Below are 18,336 nucleotides of genomic sequence, written 5' to 3' on the forward strand. Positions count from 1 at the left end.
CATCCTACCTCTGTGAATATGAGCTAGAAGCATAATTTTACAGCTAGAATTCAGTGGCAATCATCTTACTTTTGTTAATAACAGCTACACACATACCATGCTACCTTTGTGAATGTGACCTACAAGCATACTTTAACGGCTAAAATGAAGTGGCAAACCGTCCTGGCTTTATAATTACGAGCTACAAGCATACTCTGATGGGCAAAGTTAAGTGGCAAACCGTCATACCTACTTATATTTGTGCTGGAATGACCCTGTGACAGCAGAAATGTGCATAAACTACTTACAGTAGGACGTTTTGCCAAAGTAGGACGTTTTGTCAGAACCAGCACTCGGCGGCGGCTGTTCCCACAGGCGCAGCGTCTGGCTGCAGTAACAACACTGCTGGGACTTGCCCGACCGACTTTCGCATTCGACCTCCAAACAGCGTGAGGGACGGATACATCAAAACATTCATAGGACACCCACACACACCCTCCCCTTGTTTCGAGCCCTCTTCGCCTCTCCAGTCCCGCCATGGCGTCTGCTGTACCCGAGACGGAGGGGTCAGCGCGAAGCTCCCCACTGACACCGCTGAAGCTTGTCGGGCTGGTGTGCGTCTTCCTGGCGCTTTGCTTGGACATAGGAGCCGTGATGAGCCCGGCTTGGGTGACTGCCGACGACCAGTACTACCTGTCCTTGTGGGAGTCCTGCTGGAAGCCAGCGAGTAGCGAGAACTGGCAGTGCAGCAGCACGCTGGACTCAGGTAATGAATGGAAGGGGGTATCGATGTTGTTTGGGTTTATGAAAAAATAAATAAATAAAATCACCTGTTTCAGGTAAGATGTTAGAGCGTGGTTATCTTTTCTAATGTGCACTAACAGGAGCTTTGTGTAACAAAGAGCTGTTCGTAATAACAGCGAAAACTGATGCTGAAGCTGATCATAATAAAGGAGTTGTGGTGGAGAATACCCAGATCCTGTCGACTCTAATAGCCAGAGAAAGTTATCATCCTGGCTCGTACTCTGACTGCCCACTGCCATAAGACAGCGTCCCCCTGACACAGCTCGCCAGTCTCTGTCTCTTCTGAGATCTCCAGATGAATTATTGTGAGGGTAAAGTGGATGTCTTATGTACGGTTAGAGCTCACTTCACAATGCGTTTGTAAATGCGATAGCTTAAACGTGATAACTAAGATGTTGTTCAGCACACACGATAGCTGGAACCAACAAGTCAGGGAGCTGTATAAAATTACATTAGACTTAAAACAATAAAGATTAATGATCTGAAACTTACTCGACAACTATTTTTGATAATCTGAAAATAATATACTATTAAACTGCAAAACACCCACTAGCTTTTTATTCTTTACTGTAAGCATTTGTTTTCTTTGTCTGTTTTTTAGGCAATTAATTTGCGTGATTTCGAAAGTGCCACAGCTGTCACCTGCACTTATGGATGTTGCCACTTGTCAGTTCTAAATGAATTAATTTGTCAACAATATACAAAAAAGGAAGGTGTAGTGGAGGGGAGAAGTGCTGGCTCACAGCTAATGACTTCATCCTATCTCACTCTTTTAATTTTTATCCCCATTCTATAGTTGTTGGGAACGCGTCCTTGTTCTCAGGTCCAGGAGAGGTCTTGCACTTCTTGGCAAGAGAGTATTGGTTGATCATCAATGTTGGATTTGTTTCCAGGGCAACAACAGTTCACACGCATTGTTTTAACTATATTGAAAGTGGCTGTATTTACAGCCAGTGTGAAAGCAGGAGCTTACTGGGGTATTAAAAAATCTTCAAAATCTTCTGTCGCATAGATACATCTACGCTGCTCTCTCTGTGGGTGGGATGAGATCACGAGTGTGTGTGTGTGTGTGATGGATTGTGTGTCTGTCTTTGTGTGACAAAAAAATCTGTATGTCAGCGTTTAAATCAGTGTGTGTGTTTTGGGCCAATCAGAAGCTACCATGTTGAGATGACCTATTTCTGGACATTCTCCTCAGAAGCCCAGCTGAATATTTCATGTCACACTCTGATTTCTCTGTAGTTGCATCTCCATTCCATCTCCCCCTGGACCTGGGAACACACACATTCACTTAATGTTTGTGTGAGTGTCTCATCTTTTCTTCACACACACACACACACACACACACACACCTACACACCTATTCACTCTCAGAGACCTAACCAGTTCTCCTTAATTAGATATCCATTGCGAAGGTTCTGTGTCGTATGAGTATCTTTCCACCACAAATATTGATCTTAAATATACATCACACCCTTTATGTGTCAGTTGCTCTTGCTTTCCCTTGCAGTTTCTCTTTTCTGCTCGTCATTTACAATCACGTTTTAATTTCTTTTCATATTGAAGTAAATCTGAACTCATCATTGGGAAAATGCTTTCTTCGCCTCCTTTGTTCTTGAATATGTAGCTACAGTGGGCAGATTTGCAGCATACTCACTGAGTTGGATGTCGACATTTCACAAAGTTAGCTGAGTTGAATAGTATGATTAAATCTGCCTGATCTACTCAAAAAGAAAAACAGATACAGCATCAAAATCACCTGCCAATGTATGTGTAGGTCCACCTCACCCACACACAGTTCTGTAACCTGGATAAACCTCCTTGTTCTCCTCTGAAACTCAACCTGCATCACTGACATTCAACCATATCTCCTATTGGGCTCCATCTCCTTCATCGCAGCCTTCCCTTCTTTTGGTTGTACCCTTCTCAAGCTCCTTGTGGAGTCCCATCTAATCTGCCGATGCTGTCCACCAGCACCAGCAAAACCCACTTAAGGATCCCATCTCCTCAACACTGGCAGAGGAGATGGGACCCTCCTGTCTCCAGCTAAGCTCCCAGGTGGGCCGTGCTGCTTGCATTTGTCCAGCCTCCCCAGTCAGTAAGCCCACCTTGTGGTTGTGTCTCCACTGCTGGTTTTCACCTTTGCTTCCCTTTTGCTGCCTCCCAGCCAAGTGGGCCCCCTTTTCTCATGTTACGGGAAGTCTTCGCTGCCTCCATCAACAGTTACAAGAGGGACCTCTGGAGAGACCTCTGCTCCGCCTCCAGATTCTCCCCAAAAACAGCTCAGTCTCCACTGCTGGCCTCCTAGCCTGCGCTCAGAACTGGTGATATGTCTTTTATTTACATAAAATACTTTTAATTCAAACATTGATTTGGGTCCAGATTGAAATTTTCTCAAATTTGATGGATGTTTGACAATTATGACACATGGGTTGATACAGTTAGCTGTATCAATAATTGCAGTTGCAATTATAAGCATATCCCTTCTGTCATAGTTTGGTCAGGATTCCCTTGTGTCTTAGTGCAATGCACTAAGTGACCCTTCAAGATAATTTCACAACCTGGAATATGGTCGTAAGCTCTTCAGCAGAACTCCCTCACTGTCTGAGAGAGAGAGAGTGCAAGAGCACATGAAACTGGAAAATGTAGGGGAAGCTCACTGCAAATTGGAAAAGTTTCCCATGTGATCAAGACATCATCAGAAGCACGTTCTGAAAAGTCAAAAACCAAAGTCTAAAAATGGCAGATGCTTTGAGGATTGCTACTGGGTCACATGTTGTCATGAACTTTATTGACTCAGAATTAGCTCTGCAGCTCTTTCTGAATCTGGACCCCTTACCTCATGCCCTGCGTGTCGCCGCCTTGTCAGGACAGTGTCTTCCCGACATTACGCACGTTTCCAAAACCTGGCACACTGTCAGAGATTTGTTTTTTGTTTTCCGAGCCACTCAAACACCACTAGTTTTGGGGCATCCCTGGCTTCAACAACACAACCCACATATCAATTGGCAGAAGGGATGCATCACTGGGTGGGCGGAGGAGTGCCACATGACTTGCCTAAAAACTACCTCCACTTCCAGCTGGGTGGCCTCTCCATCGGAGCCGCCAGCGTCTTCCGACTTAGCCAACGTTCCCTCGGTTTATCATGACCTTGCTGAGGGTTTTCGCAAAGATCTTGCACAGTCACTCCCTCTGCACCATCCTTACAACTGTGCTATTGACCTGCTCCCCGGCGCTCCATTGCCAACCAGTCGTCTCTATAGCCTCTCCCTCCCTGAGCGAGAGGCTATGGAGAAATACATCTATAAATCCCAGATAACACACACCAATTAGTTAAACTGCAGGAATGTCTTAAAGACATAAAGACCTGGATGGCCGCTAACTTTCTGCTTCTTAATTCAGATCAAACTGAGGTTATTGTACTCGGCCCTGAAAATCTTAGAAATATGGTATCTAACAAATATGTAAGACTTTCTTACATTTCTTTCTTCCATTTGTGCAACATCTCTAAAGTTAGAAATATCCTGTCTCAGAGTGACGCTGAAAAACTAGTTCATGCATTTATTACTTCCAGGCTGGACGACTGCAATTCATTATTATCAGGAAGTCCTAAAAACTCACTGAAAAGCCTTCAGTTAATCCAAAATGCTGCAGCAAGAGTCCTGACAGGGACTAGAAAGAGAGAGCAGATTTCTCCAGTATTGGCTTCCCTTCATTGGGATTCGGGAGACAGACACTATCTCTACTTTTAAGTAGGGCTGGGTATCGCCACTGATTTTTAGAATCGATTCGATTCCGATTCACAAGGTCCCGAATCAATTCGATCCACAATACAATTCGATTCGATTTGAATCGGGGAAATTTTGCCTCAGACAGTCAGAAATATTATAATTCTGATCACATATCAGTACATTTCCATATTTTATATATCTATAAAAAGAAAGCTGACATTTGCGAGACTTTATCAAAGGTGTAAGCAACACAGCAAATGCCTTTGTGTAGCTGAGGATAAAACACAGAAAAACGTGAAGGAGATTTTCCTGGCCTGGGATTTTATACAAATATTCTGCAGTAGATCAAAAACGAAAGAAAACCATTACCGTAATCAACATATGAACATTAGCTGATGCTGCTGAAGTGAAGCAGAGCAAAGTTGCAGAGGCTTTATTAGAGACACAGCCAAGTGTTTTGCAGTTTTGCGTAATTTTAAAAAGTTTAAATTTGTTCAGCAGCCTATTGAATGGTAGAAATGAGGCTTTCTTTTCAGAAGTAAGTAAAAGGAAAAAAACAGCGGCCGACAGCGCTGTAAACAACAGAAGACTTGTGCATAATAAGCAAACAAATAATGCAGAAAACTGATTTTTAGACGGGAAACTGTTCTTGAGGTACAGAGAGAGAGAGGGAGAGACCCCGAGCTCTGCATGAAGTGTGATTTTATCCTGGTGGAAGCAAAACAGCAAAAGTCAGAGGGAATTCACGACGATGTCTATGTGAAGCGTAGTTTGGATCTTCTTTTGCTGCTGGTTCAGTCAATATTGTTTGGAGAGAGATAAAACTAACAGCTTCAGAATCGGCGCAAAAAGGACAGAAACACAAAGTGCAGACACACCGAAACATCAGAATCAGCGGTTCTGCTGGAGGTTTCTTCCTGTTAAAAGGGAGTTTTTCCTTCCCACTGTCACCAAAGTGCTTGCTCATAGGGGGTCATATGATTGGTGGGTTTTTCTCTGTACATGTCCAATATAAAGCGCCTTTAGGCGACTGCTGTTGTGATTTGGCGCTATATAAATAAAATTGAATTGAACTGAATTATATACCTAATGTATACAAAATAGCAGAACTTGAGCCTAGATTACTATAGTCACTTAATTGTAGTGATTTAATTGGAAATCAGATTTGTCTTGTTTCACAATAAGTCAGTGTGAAGACGTAAAACCTTGTATAAATGCTGTCTGGCTCTTTGTTGTGTTATATTTTCCTTTGCTTCATCATTACTGTCCTTTCCTCCCTAAAGGATTTAGCGATACATTTCTAATGTTAATCATTACCCCTTTGTAGTTTTACCATTCTTCCCTTCCCTCACCCCTCCCATCTCCATTTCTCTGTTCTGTTTTCTCGTGGGTCAAACTTCTCTAGTATTTCCTTCACACCCTTCTCTCTTTCCCCTTCCACTCTCCTTCTTCAGCTCCATCTCTGCTCTCAGTGAGCCCCCCAGAGACGCCTGTTCTATTTGTAGTGGCTGAATGAAGAATGGGAAATGATGTGGCATACAGCTCTATGGCAGACAGACAGTGAATCCACCACCTAAAACCCCAACTACCATAGTCAACACATCTGCACACACACACACACACACACACACACACACACACTCTGGGAGTATGTTAGGAAAAGGCATTTGCACGGACCGAAAACACACTCGAGCTTTGTGTGGTGTCATAAATGACACAAAGATGGGGGGGTGGAGGAATGCTAGCGGCTGAAGGCTAAAATCTCTCTCCCTCTCGCTCTCTCATTCATATATATTGTTCTGCCTTTTATAAGGTAAACTGGTTATTACGGTTGTAAACTGCCCTAGAGCTCCCTCTAGTGGCTGCTTTGTAATATAGGTTTGACTACTTTGGGAAAGGAAAAATGAGACCGTGAAAAATTCAAAGATGGCAGAAAGTGATGCAGAAATGTTATTGTTCTAAGCTGATACAGACCTTAAAATGTTTATGCCTTGGACAACATATGTCTGTAAGTATGAGTGACGATAAAATTATTATTATCTTTTGTTTTGTGTAAAAATGGTACGATAATTTGTACATTTGAAAGTTTTATCTTGTTAGCTTGCAGTAAGAGTGTAACAAGCTAGTTTATACACACACCCAGCACGCCCCTGCGGGCGGTTTATCCTTCAAGCTCGGGTCCTCTACCAGAGGCCTGGGAGCTTGAGGGTCCTGCGCAGTATCTTAGCTGTTCCCAGGACTGCGCTCTTCTGGACAGAGATCTCCGATGTTGTTCCCGGGATCTGCTGGAGCCACTCGCCTAGCTTGGGAGTCACCGCACCTAGTGCTCCGATTACCACGGGGACCACCGTTACCTTCACCCTCCACATCCTCTCGAGCTCTTCTCTGAGCCCTTGGTATTTCTCCAGCTTCTCGTGTTCCTTCTTCCTGATATTGCTGTCATTCGGAACCGCTACATCGATCACTACGGCCGTCTTCTTCTGTTTGTCTACCACCACTATGTCCGGTTGGTTAGCCACCACCATTTTGTCCGTCTGTATCTGGTTATGGCGTTCCATGTATGCCTTGCCTGCTAGCATCTTGCACCCTGCTGTTATGTGCTGGATTGTCTCTGGGGCATCTTTACACAGCCTGCACCTGGGGTCTTGCCTGGTGTGATAGACCCCAGCCTCTATGGATCTTGTACTCAGAGCTTGTTCTTGTGCTGCCATGATTAGTGCCTCTGTGCTGTCTTTCAGTCCAGCTTTGTCCAGCCACTATTAGGATTTCTGGATATCAGCCACCTCCTCTATCTGCTGGTGGTACATACCGTGCAGGGGCCTGTCCTTCCATGATGGTTCCTCGTCCCCCTCTTTCTTGGGTTTCTGCTGCCGGAGGTATTCACTGAGCACTCGGTCAGTTGGGGCCATCTTCCCAATGTATTCTTGGATGTTCGTTGTCTCATCCTGGACTGTGGTGCTGACACTCACCAGTCCCCGGCCCCCTTCCTTCCGCTTATCGTACAGCCTCAGGGTGCTGGACTTGGGGTGAAACCCTCCATGCATGGTAAGGAGCTTTCTTGTCTTTATGTCAGTGGCTTCTATCTCCTCCTTTGGCCAGCCTATTACCCCAGCAGGGTACCTGATCACGGGCAGGGCGTAGGTGTTGATGGCCAGGATCTTGTTCTTACCGCTCAGCTGACTCCTCAGGACTTGCCTGACCCTCTGCAGGTACTTGGTGGTTGCAGCTTTTCTAGCGGCCTCTTCATGGTTCCCATTCGCCTGCGGGATCCCCAGGTACTTGTAACTGTCCTCTATGTCTGCAATGTTGCCTTCTGGTAGTTCAATCCCCTCAGTTCTGACTACCTTCCCTCTCTTTGTTACCATCCGACTACACTTCTCCAGTCCGAACGACATTCCAATGTCATTGCTGTATAGCCTGGTAGTGTGGATCAGTGAATCGATGTCTCGTTCACTCTTGGCATACAGCTTGATGTCATCCATGTACAGGAGGTGGCTGACAACTGCTCCGTTCCGTAGTCGGTATCCGTAGCCAGTCTTGTTAATGATCTCACTGAGGGGGTTCAGGCCTATGCAGAACAGCAGTGGGGACAGAGCATCTCCTTGGTAGATCCCGCACTTGATGGTGACTTGTGCTATGGGCTTGGAGTTGGCCTCTAGTGTTGTACGCCACATCCCCATTGAGTTCCTGATGAAGGCTCTCAGGGTCCTGTTGATCTTGTACAATTCTAGGCATTCCAGTATCCAGCTGTGGGGCATTGAGTCATAGGCCTTCTTGTAATCAATCCAGGCAGTGCACAGGACAGGTACAAAGTTTGGGATGAAACTGCAGCAATAACCAAAAACAACCTCACCTCTTTTATGGCCTTAGGACATAGGCAGGATGTGATGCCTGTTGTCTTCTACACGTGGGGGCGCACCTGCCCGCCTTTCACGTGGTACCCCAGATTCTGTACCTCACTCTGTCCAAGCGCATACTTCTTCGGGTTGGCCATAAGCCCCGGCTGCCTCAGGGACTCCGGGACCCGCTGCATATGCTCTGCCCAGCTGTCCAGGAGAAAACACATTCGCAAAACGCTATTAAAAAGTGGCAACATCCACTCTCTGGGCTTGTGTGAGATTGTCATCGCAATGGAGGAAAGCGGAGGAGGTGGAATTAGCACCTCTGTCCCCAACTCATCTCTCTCCTTCACCAAGCTCACCATAGAAGTGGTTTCACCTTCTCTCCATGCTCTTAGGAGGTTGAGGTGATATATCTGTGTAACCAGCCCATCAGTTTGAGGGCAGTAGACGCCGGTACAAACAGATTTAAGGCCCAATAATTTATACCATTCTTCTAGTGTGTGAGACATGAACAATGTGCCCTGGTCAGTCAGCATCAGAATTCCTACTCTGGAGCACGATTGGTGCACATCCACCCGGATGCCTGGCCAATAAATTCGGGCCATTATTCATTTCAGAGTTTTATATATCCCATGTGACCAGCCACTGGGTTGTAATGAGCCACCAGGAAAATAATTTTCCGGCAACTTTTCGGCACAAATAACGGTGTGTGTTCTTCCTTTGTGTGAGTGTCGTGTCTGTCCCTAATCAATACAAAAGCGCTGTTTCAGGGCGAACCTTTTGATCATCAGTTTTCATCACTTGGTCAAAGTCTGTGCAGACCATCCCACTGCTCCATGTTTGACAGTTGATACCACATACTGTGAAACCATCCTTTCGCCTACTTGACAGCGTACAAAGATCCTGAGTGCTGAACTGAAGGTTTCAAATTTTGATTTATCAGTCCATAATACCTTCTTCGAGTCTTCAGTAGTGCAATGGGAGTGTTTCATGGCCCAGGCAAACCTCTTTGTCTTATTCTGACATCTTAGCAATGGCTTTCTTGCAGCAACTCTTCCTGTCAAACCTGCAGCTCAAAGTCTTCACTTCACAGTTGAAACTGAGACCTGAACTCTGACCTTGATCAACCTTAAGATCAAGATCAGAGTTCAAGTTTTCTGAAAATCTTGTGAATGCAATAACTTCAGTAGGAATTCAACTAGGATTTTCAAATTTATACCATCAGTGCATCTACTAGGAGGCTGAGGGGTAGCACTGGCAGCCACCAGTGTGTTTGCCTTTAAGAAGTGTGTGTGTGTGTGTGTGTGTGTGTGTGTGTAAATGAGAGCAAGAAGAAGGCAGTGAATATGCTAATTCCAACAACTGTCTTTTTTTGTAAATATGTAACAGTGAATATGTAAATTACCATGAATATTTGGTCCTTTACAAAAACTATAATTTGTCTCGTGGGTTTTTTCCTTGTTGGCTGTCTCAAAGCTGGTATTGGTGAAGGTCTATCTAGCAACAGAAATCCTTATTAGTATGGTAAGTTTGTTTAAGCCAACAGAAAATATTATTTTAACATTTGTGTGATGTGTCTGTGAAGGTTTGTGTGATGTTTATCCTTAATTGGCAGGAAAAACAATTTATACCCTAATGAGTGAAAATTTTTACTGATTGTGTTTCTTACCTGTGTTTTCTCCGAAGGGTGTTCAGGCCAGAAGAGTCCTTCCTAAATGCCTTTTAAATCTTAGCACCAAGTTGTTGAAGAGGGGTGTAACACGTCTGGCTACTGTTTGACCCAGCACAACACACACAATGGTCATAGCAGTGATTAACTGTGAATCTTTATAGTGCTTATTTCTAGCTGTTGCAGCCACTCTTTCTCTCATCTGCCCAGCTCACTGCAATTGCTCCCGTGCAACTCTCCTCTCTTTCCCAGCGCGCTGATGAAATAGTAGAGGCATGATTCGACAATCAGTGGCAACTGCGCTGGCCAGCCTCCCCTGATCCTGTTGCACCACCCCTCCCCTTCAGCTGAGCCAACCACACCCCACCACATACCCCCATCAACCGACTTTACATTGGAGAGCCATCCAGCCTAGCCTACTGGCCCTAGATGGTCATCACAAAGAAGAAAGGATGAAATAGTTGAATTTGACACTTCAGTCCCCAGGTCATCTTAATCCTTTGCTAAGCTCACCAGAGGAACGGATTCCACCTCTCTCCATGTTTTAAGGAGGCTGAGGTGAAATACTTGTGTGGCTCCACCCCTTCATAGCCAACATCCTCCCCTCGCCATGTAACCACGAAGGTTCACAAGGCACTTTATCTCCCTGTGAAAATGGTCTGAGTTTATCCCCTCTTTTGTATAGTTGCTGCTAACCTTTCTGGACCTGGAGAAGATTTTCACGTGATAACCTTCCTAATGTGTGTAGCTCTGCTCTCAGATGTTTTACTCAGGCTTCACCATCTCATCAGTCTGCTGGTGATGGATGCTGACGTACAAGAGCAAATGGTTCAAGCGTCCCACCGTTATTGCTATCATGTACACATATTATGCATATATTCATTTGTTTGACTATTGATATTGAAACAGGTTTTAATTATGTCGGTGCCGTTGTTGTTCAGTTACTTTTTATTTGCACTGCAGTATGGGACAATAATTAAGAACTACACTTTAGGTATTAGCAGAAGCTCATAGCCAAAGTAAACAGTTATTCTCATTTTTTTACTATTATCTTACCATGTAAATTTCATCTTCCTCCGTCTTTTCTTCACTTCTCCACACCTAGTGCTAGCAGCAGCAGGCTACTGTGACAATGAGGCATGGTTACTAGTTGTTGCTGGTACTACTGTTCACGGTGTAGCAGGCACCTTGTTTTCTCTCAGCTAGCATGTTTTCTCTCAGCTCTCCAGCTTCTTGCCACGTCTTGCACACTAAACGTTTTTTACAAAGTGCATGAGCACTCATCAAAGGTAAGGGAGGGACCAATTGAATTAAGAGATCTGACTGGGCAATTCAGTGCCAGTAATGAAAATGAATGAATGGCCTGCTGTCAGTGCTTGTACAGCTGATGCGCAGGCAACCCATTAACCCAAAAGTGCCTTGGTCCACCAGGAAAATGTATTCAGGGCTGGACTGGTAATCTGGCATACTGGGTGAAGTTATATCCCCATGTACTCCAGTGAACTGGCCCAATTAGGTCCATGCCAATGCACTCAAATCCCACCTCCATTAATGCTAACAGGTACAAAGTTGCTTTCAGAGTGGCACACATATAACATGCATATATCTTTATATCTATATCTATATGTGCATTTTCCCACTTTTTAACAAACTGCTAACAATAGCCTAGTCTTAATTTCATTAAATGTGCTTTCTGTTTTTAAATTTAAAAACACATTTTATTTTTTAGGTTTTATGTTTGTTGCATTCTTTTAGAGACATAAATATGTAATATTGGTTGGGCTTATTTATGATAAAAACAAAAAACGTGAGAATTGTCCAGTCCAATTTTTAGGACATTAAATTATGTACATATGGAAAACAATTTGTACATTTACAATTTATGTAATTATGCACTGTAAGTGTGCTAAAATCAGTCTGTTTAATCAAGAACTATATTAAAAAAATCTGAAGTATATAAAAGCTATGATATTTAAACATTAAAAATAACCTTGTATCAGCCGTATTTACTCACTGGATTTGGTGTTGGAAGTGCGTTTCTTTAATCAACCTTTTACAGTTGTAGATGGTACAATCCTGTCAGTACAGCAATAATAAACTTGTGTTACATGCTCTCCGAGTAAGTGTTCAGAAAATGACACTGTATATCCTGCAAGCTGAAAATAAATATTATATTTATTTTTTGCTTTAAACTGAATTACAGTTGTCACCAAGATCCGTCAGCCTTTTTCTGTTTTCACATTGTCCCATTCTATTTTGTTTTCCTCCCTCTTTCTCCTTTTTCTCATGTTTTATTTCCATATACATTGCATATACATTTTTGGTAGTTCCTTTTTCAACGTGTAAAATAAAGCGAAGAGAATGATATGGTGGCAGTTATTGCAGTTATTACTTATTACACCTAATTCTGGATTTTCTTTGCAAACTCCGATGACCTGGAACATCCGACCAAAAGAAGTCACGCAACACCAACAAAACTTCTCTTTCATTTTCTGTGTCAGGTTCCTTTAAATATATTGTGGCTTCTGTTGCAGAAATTTCACAGACAGATGACAACGTTGACTTTGAACCCCATTATGAAAATAATGAGGCATATCTTGAGTCTTAATAGCACTATTTTGGGTGTTGCACTCCCTTGCTATTTTTGCCCTGTTTAGTAAATCTGGCTCTATTGGGGAAGACCCCCAGTCTAATAACCATTTTTAAAGCTGGTAAAAAACTGAAAACATTATAAAATCTATGTTTCAAGTTTATTTTTGCAAAAGGTTACTGGCTACAACCAGACCCATTGTTTATTTTCATAAGTATTTTTTTAAACTGGTAGTTTACTTAGTGTGGTTAACTTACAACCAAATGAAAATGCTTACCTTTCTTTTGCAGATGTTTTACTTACTTAGTCATAGTTTGTGCTGCTTTAATGGAGGCCAGTTTAAATATGCCTCCCACGGTGTCTGGAAAAAAGAAAAAGAAATAATATAAACAGAATCTAAATGAAATGACAATCATTAAGTCTGAAGTGGAGTAGGAAGAAATATAATCATCAGTTTAAGATAATGTGTTGTTTATAATAGTGATATGGTGTGTGCATGTGTGTGAATTATTTCAGTGTCGTTCAAGCCACAACATATAAATATGGGAAGATTTTTGATAACCTGCCAGCAAAGCTTTTTAGTCCGGGCTTTTTGTGGGCCTAGACATACTAAGTGCACTCTCTGTCTTCATATTGTTCACCACCTCTCGGTCCCCAGATCCTTTGCACTGTACTCATCTCCTGGTCCTCCCCATTCCACCTCCACTTTTCCTTTCACTATCCTCTTTTCCCATCCGCTGGCAACCCTTTTCATTTTGCCCCCTGTCCTTGTAACGTTATACTAATTTCTGCTTTGTTTCCTTCTTCCTGTATCGGTTTTCCAGTTCCATCTTCTCTTCCGGCTCTCCGTTATTCTTTTCTATTAGTCTCATTCTTGGACACCTTCATAGTAAAATAGTTGTATATTAGTATAATAATATAAAAAGTCCTTCCCCAGTATCCTTTCTTTCATCTCCTAGTCCTTTCCTCTTTGTCGTAGTTCCATTTTCTCTTATGCTTACCTCCTTCTCAGTGTACTGAACTCACTGCTTTTGTGTTAGTTTTACATTAGTTATTTACTTGTGATTGTTTTTTTCCCCAATATAAACAGCATGGTCATAGTTTTACTCTCACACAGTGAATGCATTTTCTGTTCTTTTACTTACTTTCATCTTACGCTCTCTCCTTTTCTTGTCCACCTTGCCCTTACAGACTGGCAGGTTGCTACGCTGGCACTGTTGCTAGGGGGTGGAGCCCTGGTGCTGATGTCATTCTTGGTTGCTCTGGTTGCTGTGTGCATTGGCACGAGACGGCGGTTCTACGCGCCTGTTGCCTTCATGCTCTTTGCTGCAGGTCAGTATACACAAGAATACTGATGTATATACCTACCTATTGTACATACCTATACATACCTCCAGGAATAATTGGAAAATTTCAATTTTGGGGCATGAAATGCTTGATTTTTCAACGCTAGATTTGCTGCTTGTCAGACATTTTTTTAAGATCTTACTGTGGGTACCAGAGAAATGGGAGAGAGCACTAAAGTGTTATTCGTTCAGAGATGGTTCACAGATTTGTAGAGTCTGTGCAACTTGTTATAATTATGAATGCAGTCAAAGCACTAATGAAAAATGAGTGCTCATGAAATCACTGGAATATGACATCATTATGGATGTGTGTGTTGAAGCGTTGTGTCTCGTCGCACAACTCTACAAACCTGTTCATCTTGATATACAGCCAAAATTGAAGTTGAACAAGTACTCTTTTGCAACAGAGGCAGGACATTGAAATTACTGATTAATTATAATGATAATCTTCGTGGGGGCAGCTTTACCTTCATCTGGGTGCAGCTCCTATTACTTCATGTGTAACTTTGCGGTGAGAAGTTTAGGTCACGAGAGGCACTGATGTCCAAGGTGTTCAAAATGTCTGTGAGGACATTTAGCTGGTGAGAGTCAAAATGCATCACTTCTACATGACGCTTTCAAAGGGGGATATAGTATTTTTGATTATTTAACACAACATTCTAAATCACACATTTTGTAGGCAAATAACATCAGGAATAGTGTTTAAACAGATTTATCTATTTGTTGTATTTGGCAGAGGGTGCTGTGATGAGCTGCAGCACCTCTAGTACCACTAGACCTTGTGCTGTACTCAAAGATAATCAAAGATATTTTGCTTTAACATTTGACATTGCTAGCTTTTTTATTTTTTAAATACCTCAATGTGAGTAACAAAGGATTCCTTTAAAAGTATGTGTTGATAGGAATGATACTTGATCAAACCAAATTTTGATACGTTTTTTGTAAGTTTTGTAAGATGTAAAAGCAAATTAGTTTTTTTGCAAGACTGCATTTTTACCATTTCTTCACAATGGATTTGAACACAACTGTTTTGGTAATTTAAACCATCCATGCTTCAATTAAATAATCATCAAAAATCATTATATGATGTATAATTTTAGAACCTGGAAAACAGATCAATCATCTGTGGCTACTTGTTATTCGTACTGGTGTTTCCATGATGGGGTGCGGACAGCAGTTTTAAACGAGCCAATACAGAGGCTGAATGTTTTGGGTGAACTATAAAGGGACTCTCAGTGAATAATGGATCACAACTCACACCTCTTTAAGACTTGTTTATTTTATACCACTTGTATTCGTATTTGCATATTTTTGAAATATGCAGCCTGGACTGTTTGATTCAATCATACATAAAAAAAAATTGAATCTAAATATCGACTAAATACAAGAAAATTTAGAATGACCAATTTTGAGCTTTTTAAATCAGTTTATTTTTTCAAGTTTTGGGGAAAAACCTGCAAATAAATCAATTTTACACCCACTCCAACTTGATCAGTGTTCTGATTATTCAGTGGAGAAGGTTTCAAAATCGGTTGTTCGGTTGTTAAGCTTAACGTGGGAATGCTTTACAAACATTCAGAGATGAACTTGGGTAAACTTTCTCAGAGATGAAATGTCGGTTTGGTAGCGAGGCTCCAAATGCTCAGCCAGGCCGCCGAGAGGTCTCGCACGCCACAGCTGCTCTATAACGTTACGCATGCTGCCCCAACGTGCTAAGGTTATGAGCTGGGTTACGCCATGTCGCAAGTTTTGTGAGGTGCTTTTATGATATTTAATGGATCGGATTACATTTTTTAAAGATAAAGAGTAAGATTAGCTGGTGCCATAAAGTTCTCCAGATGAGAGTCAAATTTAATGGGTAAATACCCAACTCGAAACATCATGGATGTGTACAATTAGTGTTTTCATAAGACAACAGAAAACAGCCATAACACAGGAGGGAGTAACCTGATCCCAGGCAGGATAATCTGCTCCATTGACTTTTTTTTTTCTTTCATAGGGGTCATCTCAATCACTATTTGTCCTGCCCCTCATCCATGATCAGTTTGCCTTGGGTGACTCTAAGGGCAAAAGCCCCAGAAAACACACAAAGCCTCCACCACCTCTCAGGGAGGGACGTTAAAATAATAATAAAGTAAATAAATAAAAAGAAAACTGAAATACTGTCAAATTTTAACCAACACCAATGCACATCAAAGACCTGTAACTCAGATCATTTTTATATTGTAAAGATAAAATTTTGCATGGCTTTATTGGATATGCTACATTTAGACTGACTCTGGGTGATAGCAGGACTTACTAACTGATGTTAATGATCCACAAGACGATGTTTTCTGTTCAAAACTGTCTGCTACAAAGATTGAATTGCTATATCCACTTGAACAATTTCTTTGTGGGATTTTAAATATAACTTTTATCCATTTAATTGTCAATTTGTGCAGTTTGAGACATAAACCTTTTTTTTTTAATTCCAGTTTATTTTCAGCTTTACATGCATGCGTAGAATTTTGCTAAAATCTGTATATCGCATCCAGTTGTACTCCAGGCCTGCAGTTTGGTCCTCTACCCTGTCAAGTTCATCGAGAGTATCAACTTCAGGATCTACCATGAATTTAACTGGGGCTACGGCCTGGCCTGGGGAGGCACCATCTTTTCCTTCGGTGGGGGAATCCTCTACTGCCTCAATCCCAAGAACTATGAGGAATACTACTAGTGCTACCTCATGTCTGGAACCCTCTGGTCACATCTTCAGAGTCTGAGAGGTACATAGGGACTGAATAACATTTCTAATGTTCTGGGAAAGGGGGAGGGAGTGGGTGTCTATTAACAGCTCGATTCCCAAGAACTTTAAAGGGACACATCGGACAGCCAGTAACTGTATTATCACAAGTTTTGCATCCAGACAGTGAACCTAGTGGTCTGGAGCTTAAGTTTTTTGCCTCAATCAACACTAGTGTCAGTGCTGACTCTAATGGATATTCAGACTGATAAGCCTCATGTTAGATGGTGCATCTGAAATTCTGACTGTTATGACCTTTCAAACTATAGACCGATCTCTAAGCTTTCGTTCTTGTCCAAGATCCTGGAGAGACTAGTTCTCTCCCAACTCCAGGTGTACTTGGACACGAACAATATTGCTGAGAAATTTCAATCTGCCTTTAAGCCATTGCATAGCACTGAAACAGCGTTGGTTAGAGTTCTTAATGATATTCTTGTAATCACTGATACTGGACGCTCTATGGTCCTAGTTTTACTGGACCTCTCTTCAGCCTTTGATATGGTAGACCATAACATTTTATTACTAAGACTTGAGCACACTGTGGGTATTAGAGGCACTGCCCTCGACTGGTTTAAATCATACCTCGCTGATAGATCCTTATCAGTTCACTTAGGCACCTTCTCCTCTTCCTCCGCTCCGGTCTGTTGTGGTGTGCCTCAAGGATCAGTTTTAGGCCCTATTCTCTTCTCATTGTATTTGCTCCCTCTAGGCACAATCTTTGAAAAATACAATATCGCCTTCCACTGTTATGCCGATGACATACAGATCTATTTTGAACTTACTGACGACCTTGCTGTGTCCCTGCACTACTTTCAAGAATGCATGCGGGAGGTCAAAGAATGGTTCCTGAGTAATTCCCTTGTTTTAAACGATAAGAAGACTGAGATTGTGGTGTTCAACAGTAAAATCCCTCGTGCCCAACTCTGTGCTGCCCTGGGTTCCTTTGCTAGCTCTTCCTGTGACTATGTCAGTAACTTGGGTGCACTGCTGGATAGCTCGCTCAAACTTGATAAGCAAGTGTCTGCTGTAGTGAGATCTAGCTTCCACCAACTGCGCCTTATCTCTAAGGCTAGGCATTATGTTCTGCACGAGGACCTGGAGAGGCTTATTCACGCTTTTGTGACCTCCAGGTTGGATTATTGTAACTCCTTGTACTATGGTCTTCCCTCTTCTCTTCTTCTTAAACTGCAAACAGTCCAAAATGCAGCAGCCCGCCTTTTGACTGGTACCAGGAAATTTTGCCATATTACCCCTGTCCTAGCTAGCCTGCATTGGCTGCCCATAAAGTACCGTATTCAATTTAAAATATTACTCCTTACTTTCAAAACTATTAATAAATTAGCGTCAAGTTATCTTAGTGAACTTCTCAAACCACATACTCCTGCTAGAACACTCAGATCTGCCACTCAACTACTTCTGACCCGACCCAGATCTCGGCTGAAGTCCCGGGGTGACCGTGCGTTTGCTCTGGCTGCCCCGGTACTGTGGAATACCCTTCCTCTCGACCTCCGCGCATCTGATTCCATTGCACTGTTCAAATCACGATTAAAAACCCACTTATTCAATCTTGCCTTTCCCTCTAGTTAATATTTCTTT

At 42.4% G+C, this 18,336-nt stretch overlaps 1 protein-coding gene across 1 annotated transcript; it reads left to right on the forward strand.

The window, feature by feature from the left end:
• Positions 1-334: 334 nt before the first annotated feature.
• On the forward strand, positions 335-17,764 carry LOC147302986 (transmembrane protein 47-like). Its single transcript, XM_086282520.1, has 3 exons — positions 335-745; positions 13,807-13,947; positions 16,496-17,764. Exons 1-3 carry the CDS (start codon positions 517-519, stop codon positions 16,672-16,674), a joined length of 549 nt encoding a protein of 182 aa, XP_086138646.1. The 5' UTR covers positions 335-516; the 3' UTR covers positions 16,675-17,764.
• Positions 17,765-18,336: the final 572 nt, after the last annotated feature.

This window comes from Aulonocara sp. 'chitande type north' Nkhata Bay, linkage group LG23 (genome assembly GCF_057382095.1).
Source record: "Aulonocara sp. 'chitande type north' Nkhata Bay isolate Kocher_YH1m ecotype deep benthic linkage group LG23, A_spYH_male_GT1.1, whole genome shotgun sequence".
Taxonomy (NCBI): domain Eukaryota; kingdom Metazoa; phylum Chordata; class Actinopteri; order Cichliformes; family Cichlidae; genus Aulonocara; species Aulonocara sp. 'chitande type north' Nkhata Bay.